General features: G+C 57.8%; 1 protein-coding gene across 1 annotated transcript in view; it reads right to left on the bottom strand.

The window, feature by feature from the left end:
• The window catches only part of HELZ (helicase with zinc finger), a 172,259-nt gene that overhangs the window by 86,096 nt on the left and 73,283 nt on the right, over positions 1-12,880 (bottom strand). The window contains exons 4-5 of the mRNA XM_075351503.1: positions 494-618; positions 242-298 (exon numbers count right to left, since the gene is read on the bottom strand). Of these exons, the coding sequence (XP_075207618.1) occupies positions 242-298; positions 494-618 (182 nt within the window). The remainder of the gene's footprint in view (positions 1-241; positions 299-493; positions 619-12,880) is intronic.

Below are 12,880 nucleotides of genomic sequence, written 5' to 3'. Positions count from 1 at the left end.
AGGTAGATCTCCTCATTTCTATATGTGAGGTGTAGTTTCTCCGGCTGTGACGAGGTTTCTAGGTGTTTAGGAACGCTCCACAGCTACTTCTAGTGTAGTCTGATGGTCAGGGGATTGCGGTCAGCCCAGGTTGCAACTACTCCTGTTTCTTGGTGTTTTTTTCACGGTAATTTTCCACGGTTACCGGATCATAACAACAACCCCCATCATGCCCGGAACCCCGAGCGCCAGCCTTCCTTACCTCGATCTCCGCCAGCAGCGTCTTGAGCCGGGACAGGTCCTTGGTCACCATCCCGTTCTGGAGGAAGATAGAGAGGACATGAGACGGCAGCCATCAGAGGACGACCCCCAGCCCCTCCACAGATGACGGGGATCCGGTGCCCCCCCCCCCTTTTCGGTAATGTCAGACTCCGGTGGGCAGATACGGAGCTTTGGACCCCCGGCCAGGCTGCAGAGACCCCCATTAATGGGAGTACCACCATTTCCTTCTTACCAGCGGTTCTCCGATGAGGGTCTTGGATAATACACTGGACACGATCTGCAGTTTCCCCTCCAGGTGCAGACAGCACAGCACGGCGTGCACGGAGGCGTCCAACTGTGAGCGGCCCGGCCCCAGCACTGCAGGGACAGAGGAGACAGTCAGCAGGTAGGCTCTACAATAACTCCTGACCCCAGCACTGCAGGGACAGAGGAGACAGTCAGCAGGGAGCCTCTACAACAACTCCTGACCCCAGCACTGCAGGGACAGAGGAGACAGTCAGCAGGAAGCTGCTACAACGGCTCCTGACCCCAGCACTGCAGGGACAGAGGAGACAGTCAGCAGGGAGCCTCTACAACAACTCCTGACCCCAGCACTGCAGGGACAGAGGAGAAAGTCAGCAGGTAGGCTCTACAACAACTCCTGACCCCAGCACTGCAGGGACAGAGGAGACAGTCAGCAGGTAGCCTCTACAACAACTCCTGACCCCAGCACTGCAGTGACAGGGGAGACAGTCAGCAGGAACCTCTACAACAACTCCTGACCCCAGCACTGCAGGGACAGAGGAGACAGTCAGCAGGAGCCTCTACAACAACTCCTGACCCCAGCACTGCAGTGACAGGGGAGACAGTCAGCAGGGAACCTCTACAACAACTCCTGACCCCAGCACTGCAGGGACAGAGGAGACAGTCAGCAGGAACCTCTACAACAACTCCTGACCCCAGCACTGCAGGGACAGAGGAGACAGTCAGCAGGTAGGCTCTACAACAACTCCTGACCCCAGCACTGCAGTGACAGGGGAGACAGTCAGCAGGGAGCCTCTACAACAACTCCTGACCCCAGCACTGCAGGGACAGAGGAGAAAGTCAGCAGGTAGGCTCTACAACAACTCCTGGCCCCAGCACTGCAGGGACAGAGGAGACAGTCAGCAGGTAGCCTCTACAACAACTCCTGACCCCAGCACTGCAGTGACAGGGGAGACAGTCAGCAGGGAGCCTCTACAACAACTCCTGACCCCAGCACTGCAGGGACAGAGGAGAAAGTCAGCAGGTAGGCTCTACAACAACTCCTGGCCCCAGCACTGCAGGGACAGAGGAGACAGTCAGCAGGTAGCCTCTACAACAACTCCTGACCCCAGCACTGCAGTGACAGGGGAGACAGTCAGCAGGGAGCCTCTACAACAACTCCTGACCCCAGCACTGCAGTGACAGGGGAGACAGTCAGCAGGTAGCCTCTACAACAACTCCTGACCCCAGCACTGCAGGGATAGAGGAGACAGTCAGCAGGAGCCTCTACAACAGCTCCTGACCCCAGCACTGCAGGGACAGAGGAGACAGTCAGCAGGAGCCTCTACAACAGCTCCTGACCCCAGGACTGCAGGGATAGAGGAGACAGTCAGCAGGTAGGCTCTACAACAACTCCTGACCCCAGCACTGCAGGGACAGAGGAGACAGTCAGCAGGAAGCTGCTACAACAGCTCCTGACCCCAGCACTGCAGGGACAGAGGACACAGTCAGCAGGAAGCCTCTACAACAACTCCTGACCCCAGGACTGCAGGGACAGAGGAGACAGTCAGCAGGAAGCCTCTACAACAACTCCTGACCCCAGCACTGCAGGGACAGAGGAGACAGTCAGCAGGTAGGCTCTACAACAACTCCTGACCCCAGCACTGCAGGGACAGAGGAGACAGTCAGCAGGTAGGCTCTACAACAGCTCCTGACCCCAGCACTGCAGGGATAGAGGAGACAGTCAGCAGGAAGCTGCTACAACAGCTCCTGACCCCAGCACTGCAGGGACAGAGGACACAGTCAGCAGGAAGCCTCTACAACAACTCCTGACCCCAGGACTGCAGGGACAGAGGAGACAGTCAGCAGGTAGGCTCTACAACAACTCCTGACCCCAGCACTGCAGGGACAGAGGAGACAGTCAGCAGGTAGGCTCTACAACAACTCCTGACCCCAGCACTGCAGGGACAGAGGAGAAAGTCAGCAGGAACCTCTACAACAACTCCTGACCCCAGCACTGCAGGGACAGAGGAGACAGTCAGCAGGTAGGCTCTACAACAACTCCTGACCCCAGCACTGCAGGGACAGAGGAGACAGTCAGCAGGAAGCCTCTACAACAACTCCTGACCCCAGCACTGCAGGGACAGAGGAGACAGTCAGCAGAAAGCCTCTACAACAACTCCTGACCCCAGCACTGCAGGGACAGAGGAGACAGTCAGCAGGGAGGCTCTACAACAACTCCTGACCCCAGCACTGCAGGGAGAGAGGAGACAGTCAGCAGGAAGCCTCTACAACAACTCCTGACCCCAGCACTGCAGGGACAGAGGAGACAGTCAGCAGGAACCTCTACAACTCCTGACCCCAGCACTGCAGGGACAGAGGAGACAGTCAGCAGGGAGCCTCTACAACAACTACTGACCCCAGCACTGCAGGGACAGAGGAGACAGTCAGCAGGAACCTCTACAACAACTCCTGACCCCAGCACTGCAGGGACAGAGGAGACAGTCAGCAGGAAGCCTCTACAACTCCTGACCCCAGCACCGCAGGGACAGAGGACACAGTCAGCAGGAAGCCTCTACAACAACTCCTGACCCCAGCACTGCAGGGACAGAGGAGACAGTCAGCAGGAAGCCTCTACAACAACTCCTGACCCCAGCACTGCAGGGACAGAGGAGACAGTCAGCAGGTAGGCTCTACAACAACTCCTGACCCCAGCACTGCAGGGACAGAGGAGACAGTCAGCAGGGAGCCTCTACAACAACTCCTGACCCCAGCACTGCAGGGACAGAGGAGACAGTCAGCAGGAGCCTCTACAACAACTCCTGACCCCAGCACTGCAGGGACAGAGGAGACAGTCAGCAGGGAGCCTCTACAACAGCTCCTGACCCCAGCACTGCAGGGACAGAGGAGACAGTCAGCAGGGAGGCTCTACAACAACTCCTGACCCCAGCACTGCAGGGACAGAGGAGACAGTCAGTAGGTAGGCTCTACAACAACTCCTGACCCCAGCACTGCAGGGACAGAGGAGAAAGTCAGCAGGAACCTCTACAACAACTCCTGACCCCAGCACTGCAGGGACAGAGGAGACAGTCAGCAGGTAGGCTCTACAACAACTCCTGACCCCAGCACTGCAGGGACAGAGGAGACAGTCAGCAGGAAGCCTCTACAACAACTCCTGACCCCAGCACTGCAGGGACAGAGGAGACAGTCAGCAGGGAGGCTCTACAACAACTCCTGACCCCAGCACTGCAGGGACAGAGGAGACAGTCAGCAGGTAGGCTCTACAACAACTCCTAACCCCAGCACTGCAGGGACAGAGGAGACAGTCAGCAGGGAGCCTCTACAACAACTACTGACCCCAGCACTGCAGGGACAGAGGAAACAGTCAGCAGGTAGCCTCTACAACAACTCCTGACCCCAGCACTGCAGGGACAGAGGAGACAGTCAGCAGGAACCTCTACAACAACTCCTGACCCCAGCACTGCAGGGACAGAGGAGACAGTCAGCAGGTAGGCTCTACAACAACTCCTGACCCCAGCACTGCAGGGACAGAGGAGACAGTCAGCAGGAAGCCTCTACAACAACTCCTGACCCCAGCACTGCAGGGACAGAGGAGACAGTCAGCAGGGAGGCTCTACAACAACTCCTGACCCCAGCACTGCAGGGACAGAGGAGACAGTCAGCAGGTAGGCTCTACAACAACTCCTAACCCCAGCACTGCAGGGACAGAGGAGACAGTCAGCAGGGAGCCTCTACAACAACTACTGACCCCAGCACTGCAGGGACAGAGGAAACAGTCAGCAGGTAGCCTCTACAACAACTCCTGACCCCAGCACTGCAGGGACAGAGGAGACAGTCAGCAGGAACCTCTACAACAACTCCTGACCCCAGCACTGCAGGGACAGAGGAGACAGTCAGCAGGAAGCTGCTACAACAGCTCCTGACCCCAGCACTGCAGGGACAGAGGAGACAGTCAGCAGGTAGGCTCTACAACAGCTCCTGACCCCAGCACTGCAGGGATAGAGGAGACAGTCAGCAGGAAGCTGCTACAACAGCTCCTGACCCCAGCACTGCAGGGACAGAGGAGACAGTCAGCAGGTAGCCTCTACAACAGCTCCTGACCCCAGCACTGCAGGGATAGAGGAGACAGTCAGCAGGGAGCCTCTACAACAACTCCTGACCCCAGCACTGCAGGGACAGAGGAGACAGTCAGCAGGTAGCCTCTACAACAACTCCTGACCCCAGCACTGCAGGGACAGAGGAGACAGTCAGCAGGAACCTCTACAACAACTCCTGACCCCAGCACTGCAGGGACAGAGGAGACAGTCAGCAGGAGCCTCTACAACAACTCCTGACCCCAGCACTGCAGGGACAGAGGAGACAGTCAGCAGGGAGCCTCTACAACAACTCCAGACCCCAGCACTGCAGGGACAGAGGAGACAGTCAGCAGGAACCTCTACAACAACTCCTGACCCCAGCACTGCAGGGACAGAGGAGACAGTCAGCAGGAACCTCTACAACAACTCCTGACCCCAGCACTGCAGGGACAGAGGAGACAGTCAGCAGGAAGCCTCTACAACAACTCCTGACCCCAGCACTGCAAGGACAAAGGAGACAGTCAGCAGGTAGGCTCTACAACAGCTCCTGACCCCAGGACTGCAGGGACAGAGGAGACAGTCAGCAGGGAGCCTCTACAACAACTCCTGACCCCAGCACTGCAGGGACAGAGGAGACAGTCAGCAGGTAGGCTCTACAACAGCTCCTGACCCCAGCACTGCAGGGACAGAGGAGACAGTCAGCAGGGAGCCTCTACAACTCCTGACCCCAGCACTGCAGGGACAGAGGAGACAGTCAGCAGGGAGACTCTACAACAACTCCTAACCCCAGCACTGCAGGGACAGAGGAGACAGTCAGCAGGAACCTCTACAACAACTCCTGACCCCAGCACTGCAGGGACAGAGGAGACAGTCAGCAGGAGCCTCTACAACAACTCCTGACCCCAGCACTGCAGGGACAGAGGAGACAGTCAGCAGGAAGCCTCTACAACAACTCCTGACCCCAGCACTGCCGGGACAGAGGAGACAGTCAGCAGGAACCTCTACAACAACTCCTGACCCCAGCACTGCAGGGACAGAGGAGACAGTCAGCAGGTAGGCTCTACAACAACTCCTGACCCCAGCACTGCAGGGACAGGGGAGACAGTCAGCAGGGAGCCTCTACAACAACTCCTGACCCCAGCACTGCAGGGACAGAGGAGACAGTCAGCAGGTAGGCTCTACAACAACTCCTGACCCCAGCACTGCAGGGACAGGGGAGACAGTCAGCAGGGAGGCTCTACAACAACTCCTGACCCCAGCACTGCAGGGACAGGGGAGACAGTCAGCAGGGAGGCTCTACAACAACTCCTGACCCCAGCACTGCAGGGACAGAGGAGACAGTCAGCAGGGAGGCTCTACAACAACTCCTGACCCCAGCACTGCAGGGACAGAGGAGACAGTCAGCAGGGAGGCTCTACAACAGCTCCTGACCCCAGGACTGCAGGGACAGAGGAGACAGTCAGCAGGTAGGCTCTACAACAACTCCTGACCCCAGCACTGCAGGGACAAAGGAAACAGTCAGCAGGGAGCCTCTACAACAACTCCTGACCCCAGCACTGCAGGGACAGAGGAGACAGTCAGCAGGGAGCCTCTACAACAACTCCTGACCCCAGCACTGCAGGGACAAAGGAAACAGTCAGCAGGGAGCCTCTACAACAACTCCTGACCCCAGCACTGCAGGGACAGAGGAGACAGTCAGCAGGTAGGCTCTACAACAACTCCTGACCCCAGCACTGCAGGGACAGAGGAGACAGTCAGCAGGAAGCCTCTACAACAACTCCTGACCCCAGCACTGCAGGGACAGAGGAGACAGTCAGCAGGAAGCCTCTACAACACCTCCTGACCCCAGCACTGCAGGGACAGAGGAGACAGTCAGCAGGGAGGCTCTACAACAGCTCCTGACCCCAGCACTGCAGGGACAGAGGAGACAATCAGCAGGGAGGCTCTACAACAAGTCCTGACCCCAGCACTGCAGGGACAGAGGAGACAGTCAGCAGGAAGCCTCTACAACACCTCCTGACCCCAGCACTGCAGGGACAGAGGAGACAGTCAGCAGGTAGGCTCTACAACAGCTCCTGACCCCAGCACTGCAGGGACAGAGGAGACAGTCAGCAGGAAGCCTCTACAACAACTCCTGACCCCAGCACTGCCGGGACAGAGGAGACAGTCAGCAGGGAGCCTCTACAACAACTCCTGACCCCAGCACTGCAGGGACAGAGGAGACAGTCAGCAGGGAGCCTCTACAACAACTCCTGACCCCAGCACTGCAGGGACAGAGGAGACAGTCAGCAGGAACCTCTACAACAACTCCTGACCCCAGCACTGCAGGGACAGAGGAGACAGTAAGCAGGAACCTCCACAACAACTCCTGACCCCAGCACTGCAGGGACAGAGGAGACAGTCAGCAGGTAGCCTCTAAAACAGCTCCTGACCCCAGCACTGCAGGGACAGAGGAGACAGTCAGCAGGGAGGCTCTACAACAACTCCTGACCCCAGCACTGCAGGGACAGGGGAGACAGTCAGCAGGGAGGCTCTACAACAACTCCTGACCCCAGCACTGCAGGGACAGAGGAGACAGTCAGCAGGGAGGCTCTACAACAACTCCTGACCCCAGCACTGCAGGGACAGAGGAGACAGTCAGCAGGTAGGCTCTACAACAACTCCTGACCCCAGCACTGCAGGGACAGAGGAGACAGTCAGCAGGGAGCCTCTACAACAACTCCTGACCCCAGCACTGCAGGGATAGAGGAGACAGTCAGCAGGAAGCTGCTACAACAGCTCCTGACCCCAGCACTGCAGGGACAGAGGAGACAGTCAGCAGGAAGCCTCTACAACAACTCCTGACCCCAGCACTGCAGGGACAAAGGAGACAGTCAGCAGGTAGGCTCTACAACAGCTCCTGACCCCAGGACTGCAGGGACAGAGGAGACAGTCAGCAGGGAGCCTCTACAACAACTCCTGACCCCAGCACTGCAGGGACAGAGGAGACAGTCAGCAGGTAGGCTCTACAACAACTCCTGACCCCAGCACTGCAGGGACAGAGGAGACAGTCAGCAGGGAGCCTCTACAACAACTCCTGACCCCAGCACTGCAGGGACAGAGGAGACAGTCAGCAGGTAGGCTCTACAACAGCTCCTGACCCCAGCACTGCAGGGACAGAGGAGACAGTCAGCAGGGAGCCTCTACAACTCCTGACCCCAGCACTGCAGGGACAGAGGAGACAGTCAGCAGGGAGACTCTACAACAACTCCTAACCCCAGCACTGCAGGGACAGAGGAGACAGTCAGCAGGTAGGCTCTACAACAACTCCTGACCCCAGCACTGCAGGGACAGAGGAGACAGTCAGCAGGGAGGCTCTACAACAACTCCTGACCCCAGCACTGCAGGGACAGAGGAGACAGTCAGCAGGAGCCTCTACAACAACTCCTGACCCCAGCACTGCAGGGACAGAGGAGACAGTCAGCAGGTAGGCTCTACAACAACTCCTGACCCCAGCACTGCAGGGACAAAGGAAACAGTCAGCAGGAAGCCTCTACAACTCCTGACCCCAGCACTGCAGGGACAGAGGAGACAGTCAGCAGGAACCTCTACAACAACTCCTGACCCCAGCACTGCAGGGACAGAGGAGACAGTCAGCAGGAGCCTCTACAACAACTCCTGACCCCAGCACTGCAGGGACAGAGGAGACAGTCAGCAGGAAGCCTCTACAACAACTCCTGACCCCAGCACTGCCGGGACAGAGGAGACAGTCAGCAGGGAGCCTCTACAACAACTCCTGACCCCAGCACTGCAGGGACAGAGGAGACAGTCAGCAGGGAGCCTCTACAACAACTCCTGACCCCAGCACTGCAGGGACAGAGGAGACAGTCAGCAGGAAGCCTCTACAACAACTCCTGACCCCAGCACTGCAGGGACAGAGGAGACAGTCAGCAGGTAGGCTCTACAACAACTCCTGACCCCAGCACTGCAGGGACAGGGGAGACAGTCAGCAGGGAGCCTCTACAACAACTCCTGACCCCAGCACTGCAGGGACAGAGGAGACAGTCAGCAGGTAGGCTCTATAACAACTCCTGACTCCTGCACTGCAGGGACAGAGGAGACAGTCAGCAGGTAGGCTCTACAACAACTCCTGACCCCAGTACTGCAGGGACAGAGGAGACAGTCAGCAGGAGCCTCTACAACAACTCCTGACCCCAGCACTGCAGGGACAGAGGAGACAGTCAGCAGGAACCTCTACAACAACTCCTGAACCCAGCACTGCAGTGACAGAGGAGACAGTCAGCAGGAAGCCTCTACAACAACTCCTGACCCCAGCACTGCAGTGACAGAGGAGACAGTCAGCAGGGAGCCTCTACAACAACTCCTGACCCCAGCACTGCAGGGACAGAGGAGACAGTCAGCAGGAAGCCTCTACAACTCCTGACCCCAGCACTGCAGGGACAGAGGAGACAGTCAGCAGGAAGCCTCTACAACAACTCCTGACCTCAGCACTGCAGGGACAGAGGAGACAGTCAGCAGGAGCCTCTACAACAACTCCTGACCCCAGCACTGCAGGGACAGAGGAGACAGTCAGCAGGAGCCTCTACAACAACTCCTGACCCCAGCACTGCAGGGACAGAGGAGACAGTCAGCAGGAAGCCTCTACAACAACTCCTGACCCCAGCACTGCAGGGACAGAGGAGACAGTCAGCAGGAAGCCTCTACAACAACTCCTGACCCCAGCACTGCAGGGACAGAGGAGACAGTCAGCAGGAACCTCTACAACAACTCCTGACCCCAGCACTGCAGGGACAGAGGAGACAGTCAGCAGGAGCCTCTACAACAACTCCTGACCCCAGCACTGCAGGGACAGAGGAGACAGTCAGCAGGAGCCTCTACAACAACTCCTGACCCCAGCACTGCAGGGACAGAGGAGACAGTCAGCAGGGAGCCTCTACAACAACTCCTGACCCCAGCACTGCAGGGACAGAGGAGACAGTCAGCAGGGAACCTCTACAACAACTCCTGACCCCAGCACTGCAGGGACAGAGGAGACAGTCAGCAGGGAGCCTCTACAACAACTCCTGACCCCAGCACTGCAGGGACAGAGGAGACAGTCAGCAGGGAGCCTCTACAACAACTCCTGACCCCAGCACTGCAGGGACAGAGGAGACAGTCAGCAGGAACCTCTACAACAACTCCTGAACCCAGCACTGCAGTGACAGAGGAGACAGAGGAGACAGTCAGCAGGGAACCTCTACAACAACTCCTGACCCCAGCACTGCAGGGACAGAGGAGACAGTCAGCAGGGAGCCTCTACAACAACTCCTGACCCCAGCACTGCAGGGACAGAGGAGACAGTCAGCAGGGAGCCTCTACAACAACTCCTGACCCCAGCACTGCAGGGACAGAGGAGACAGTCAGCAGGGAGCCTCTACAACAACTCCTGACCCCAGCACTGCAGGGACAGAGGAGACAGTCAGCAGAAGCCTCTACAACAACTCCTGACCCCAGCACTGCAGAGACAGAGGAGACAGTCAGCAGGAACCTCTACAACAACTCCTGACCCCAGCACTGCAGGGACAGAGGAGACAGTCAGCAGGGAGCCTCTACAACAACTCCTGACCCCAGCACTGCAGGGACAGAGGAGACAGTCAGCAGGAACCTCTACAACAACTCCTGACCCCAGCACTGCAGGGACAAAGGAGACAGTCAGCAGGAAGCCTCTACAACTCCTGACCCCAGCACTGCAGGGACAGAGGAGACAGTCAGCAGGAAGCCTCTACAACTCCTGACCCCAGCACTGCAGGGACAAAGGAGACAGTCAGCAGGTAGGCTCTACAACAACTCCTGACCCCAGCACTGCAGGGAGAGAGGAGACAGTCAGCAGGGAGGCTCTACAACAGCTCCTGACCCCAGCACTGCAGGGACAGAGGAGACAGTCAGCAGGTAGGCTCTATAACAACTCCTGACTCCTGCACTGCAGGGACAGAGGAGACAGTCAGCAGGAACCTCTACAACAACTCCTGACCCCAGCACTGCAGAGACAGAGGAGACAGTCAGCAGGTAGGCTCTACAACAACTCCTGACCCCAGTACTGCAGGGACAGAGGAGACAGTCAGCAGGAACCTCTACAACAACTCCTGAACCCAGCACTGCAGTGACAGAGGAGACAGTCAGCAGGGACCTCTACAACAACTCCTGACCCCAGTACTGCAGGGACAGAGGAGACAGTCAGCAGGAACCTCTACAACAACTCCTGAACCCAGCACTGCAGTGACAGAGGAGACAGTCAGCAGGAAGCCTCTACAACAACTCCTGACCCCAGCACTGCAGGGACAGAAGAGACAGTCAGCAGGGAGCCTCTACAACAACTCCTGACCCCAGCACTGCAGGGACAGAGGAGACAGTCAGCAGGAAGCCTCTACAACAACTCCTGACCCCAGCACTGCAGGGACAGAGGAGACAGTCAGCAGGTAGGCTCTACAACAACTCCTGACCCCAGCACTGCAGGGACAGAGGAGACAGTCAGCAGGAAGCCTCTACAACAACTCCTGACCCCAGCACTGCAGGGACAGAGGAGACAGTCAGCAGGGACCTCTACAACAACTCCTGACCCCAGCACTGCAGGGACAGAGGAGACAGTCAGCAGGAACCTCTACAACAACTCCTGACCCCAGCACTGCAGTGACAGAGGAGACAGTCAGCAGGAAGCCTCTACAACTCCTGACCCCAGCACTGCAGGGACAGAGGAGACAGTCAGCAGGTAGGCTCTACAACAACTCCTGACCCCAGCACTGCAGGGACAGAGGAGACAGTCAGCAGGTAGGCTCTACAACAACTCCTGACCCCAGCACTGCAGGGACAGAGGAGACAGTCAGCAGGAACCTCTACAAACAACTCCTGACCCCAGCACTGCAGAGACAGAGGAGACAGTCAGCAGGAAGCCTGTACAACAACTCCTGACCCCAGCACTGCAGGGACAGAGGAGACAGTCAGCAGGAAGCCTCTACAACAACTCCTGACCCCAGCACTGCAGGGACAGAGGAGACAGTCAGCAGGAACCTCTACAACAACTCCTGACCCCAGCACTGCAGGGACAGAGGAGACAGTCAGCAGGGAGCCTCTACAACAACTCCTGACCCCAGCACTGCAGGAAGCCTCTACAACTCCTGACCCCAGCACTGCAGGGACAGAGGAGACAGTCAGCAGGTAGGCTCTACAACAACTCCTGACCCCAGCACTGCAGTGACAGAGGAGACAGTCAGCAGGTAGGCTCTACAACAACTCCTGACCCCAGCACTGCAGGGACAGAGGAGACAGTCAGCAGGAACCTCTACAAACAACTCCTGACCCCAGCACTGCAGAGACAGAGGAGACAGTCAGCAGGAAGCCTGTACAACAACTCCTGACCCCAGCACTGCAGGGACAGAGGAGACAGTCAGCAGGAAGCCTCTACAACAACTCCTGACCCCAGCACTGCAGGGACAGAGGAGACAGTCAGCAGGAACCTCTACAACAACTCCTGACCCCAGCACTGCAGGGACAGAGGAGACAGTCAGCAGGGAGCCTCTACAACAACTCCTGACCCCAGCACTGCAGAGACAGAGGAGACAGTCAGCAGGGAGCCTCTACAACAACTCCTGACCCCAGCACTGCAGGGACAGAGGAGACAGTCAGCAGGAACCTCTACAACAACTCCTGACCCCAGCACTGCAGTGACAGAGGAGACAGTCAGCAGGAACCTCTACAACAACTCCTGACCCCAGCACTGCAGGGAGAGAGGAGACAGTCAGCAGGTAGGCTCTACAACAACTCCTGACCCCAGCACTGCAGGGACAGAGGAGACAGTCAGCAGGAAGCCTCTACAACAACTCCTGACCCCAGCACTGCAGGGACAGAGGAGACAGTCAGCAGGGACCTCTACAACAACTCCTGACCCCAGCACTGCAGGGACAGAGGAGACAGTCAGCAGGAACCTCTACAACAACTCCTGACCCCAGCACTGCAGGGACAGAGGAGACAGTCAGCAGGGACCTCTACAACAACTCCTGACCCCAGCACTGCAGTGACAGAGGAGACAGTCAGCAGGAAGCCTCTACAACAACTCCTGACCCCAGCACTGCAGGGACAGAGGAGACAGTCAGCAGGAACCTCTACAACAACTCCTGACCCCAGCACTGCAGGGACAGAGGAGACAGTCAGCAGGAACCTCTACAACAACTCCTGACCCCAGCACTGCAGGGACAGAGGAGACAGTCAGCAGGAACCTCTACAACAACTCCTGACCCCAGCACTGCAGGGACAGAGGAGACAGTCAG

This window comes from Anomaloglossus baeobatrachus, chromosome 5, assembly GCF_048569485.1.
Source record: "Anomaloglossus baeobatrachus isolate aAnoBae1 chromosome 5, aAnoBae1.hap1, whole genome shotgun sequence".
In the NCBI taxonomy this organism is placed as follows: Eukaryota; Metazoa; Chordata; class Amphibia; order Anura; family Aromobatidae; genus Anomaloglossus; species Anomaloglossus baeobatrachus.
Note: the sequence above shows the minus strand (reverse complement) of the source record. Positions and strands in the feature narration are given on the sequence as shown.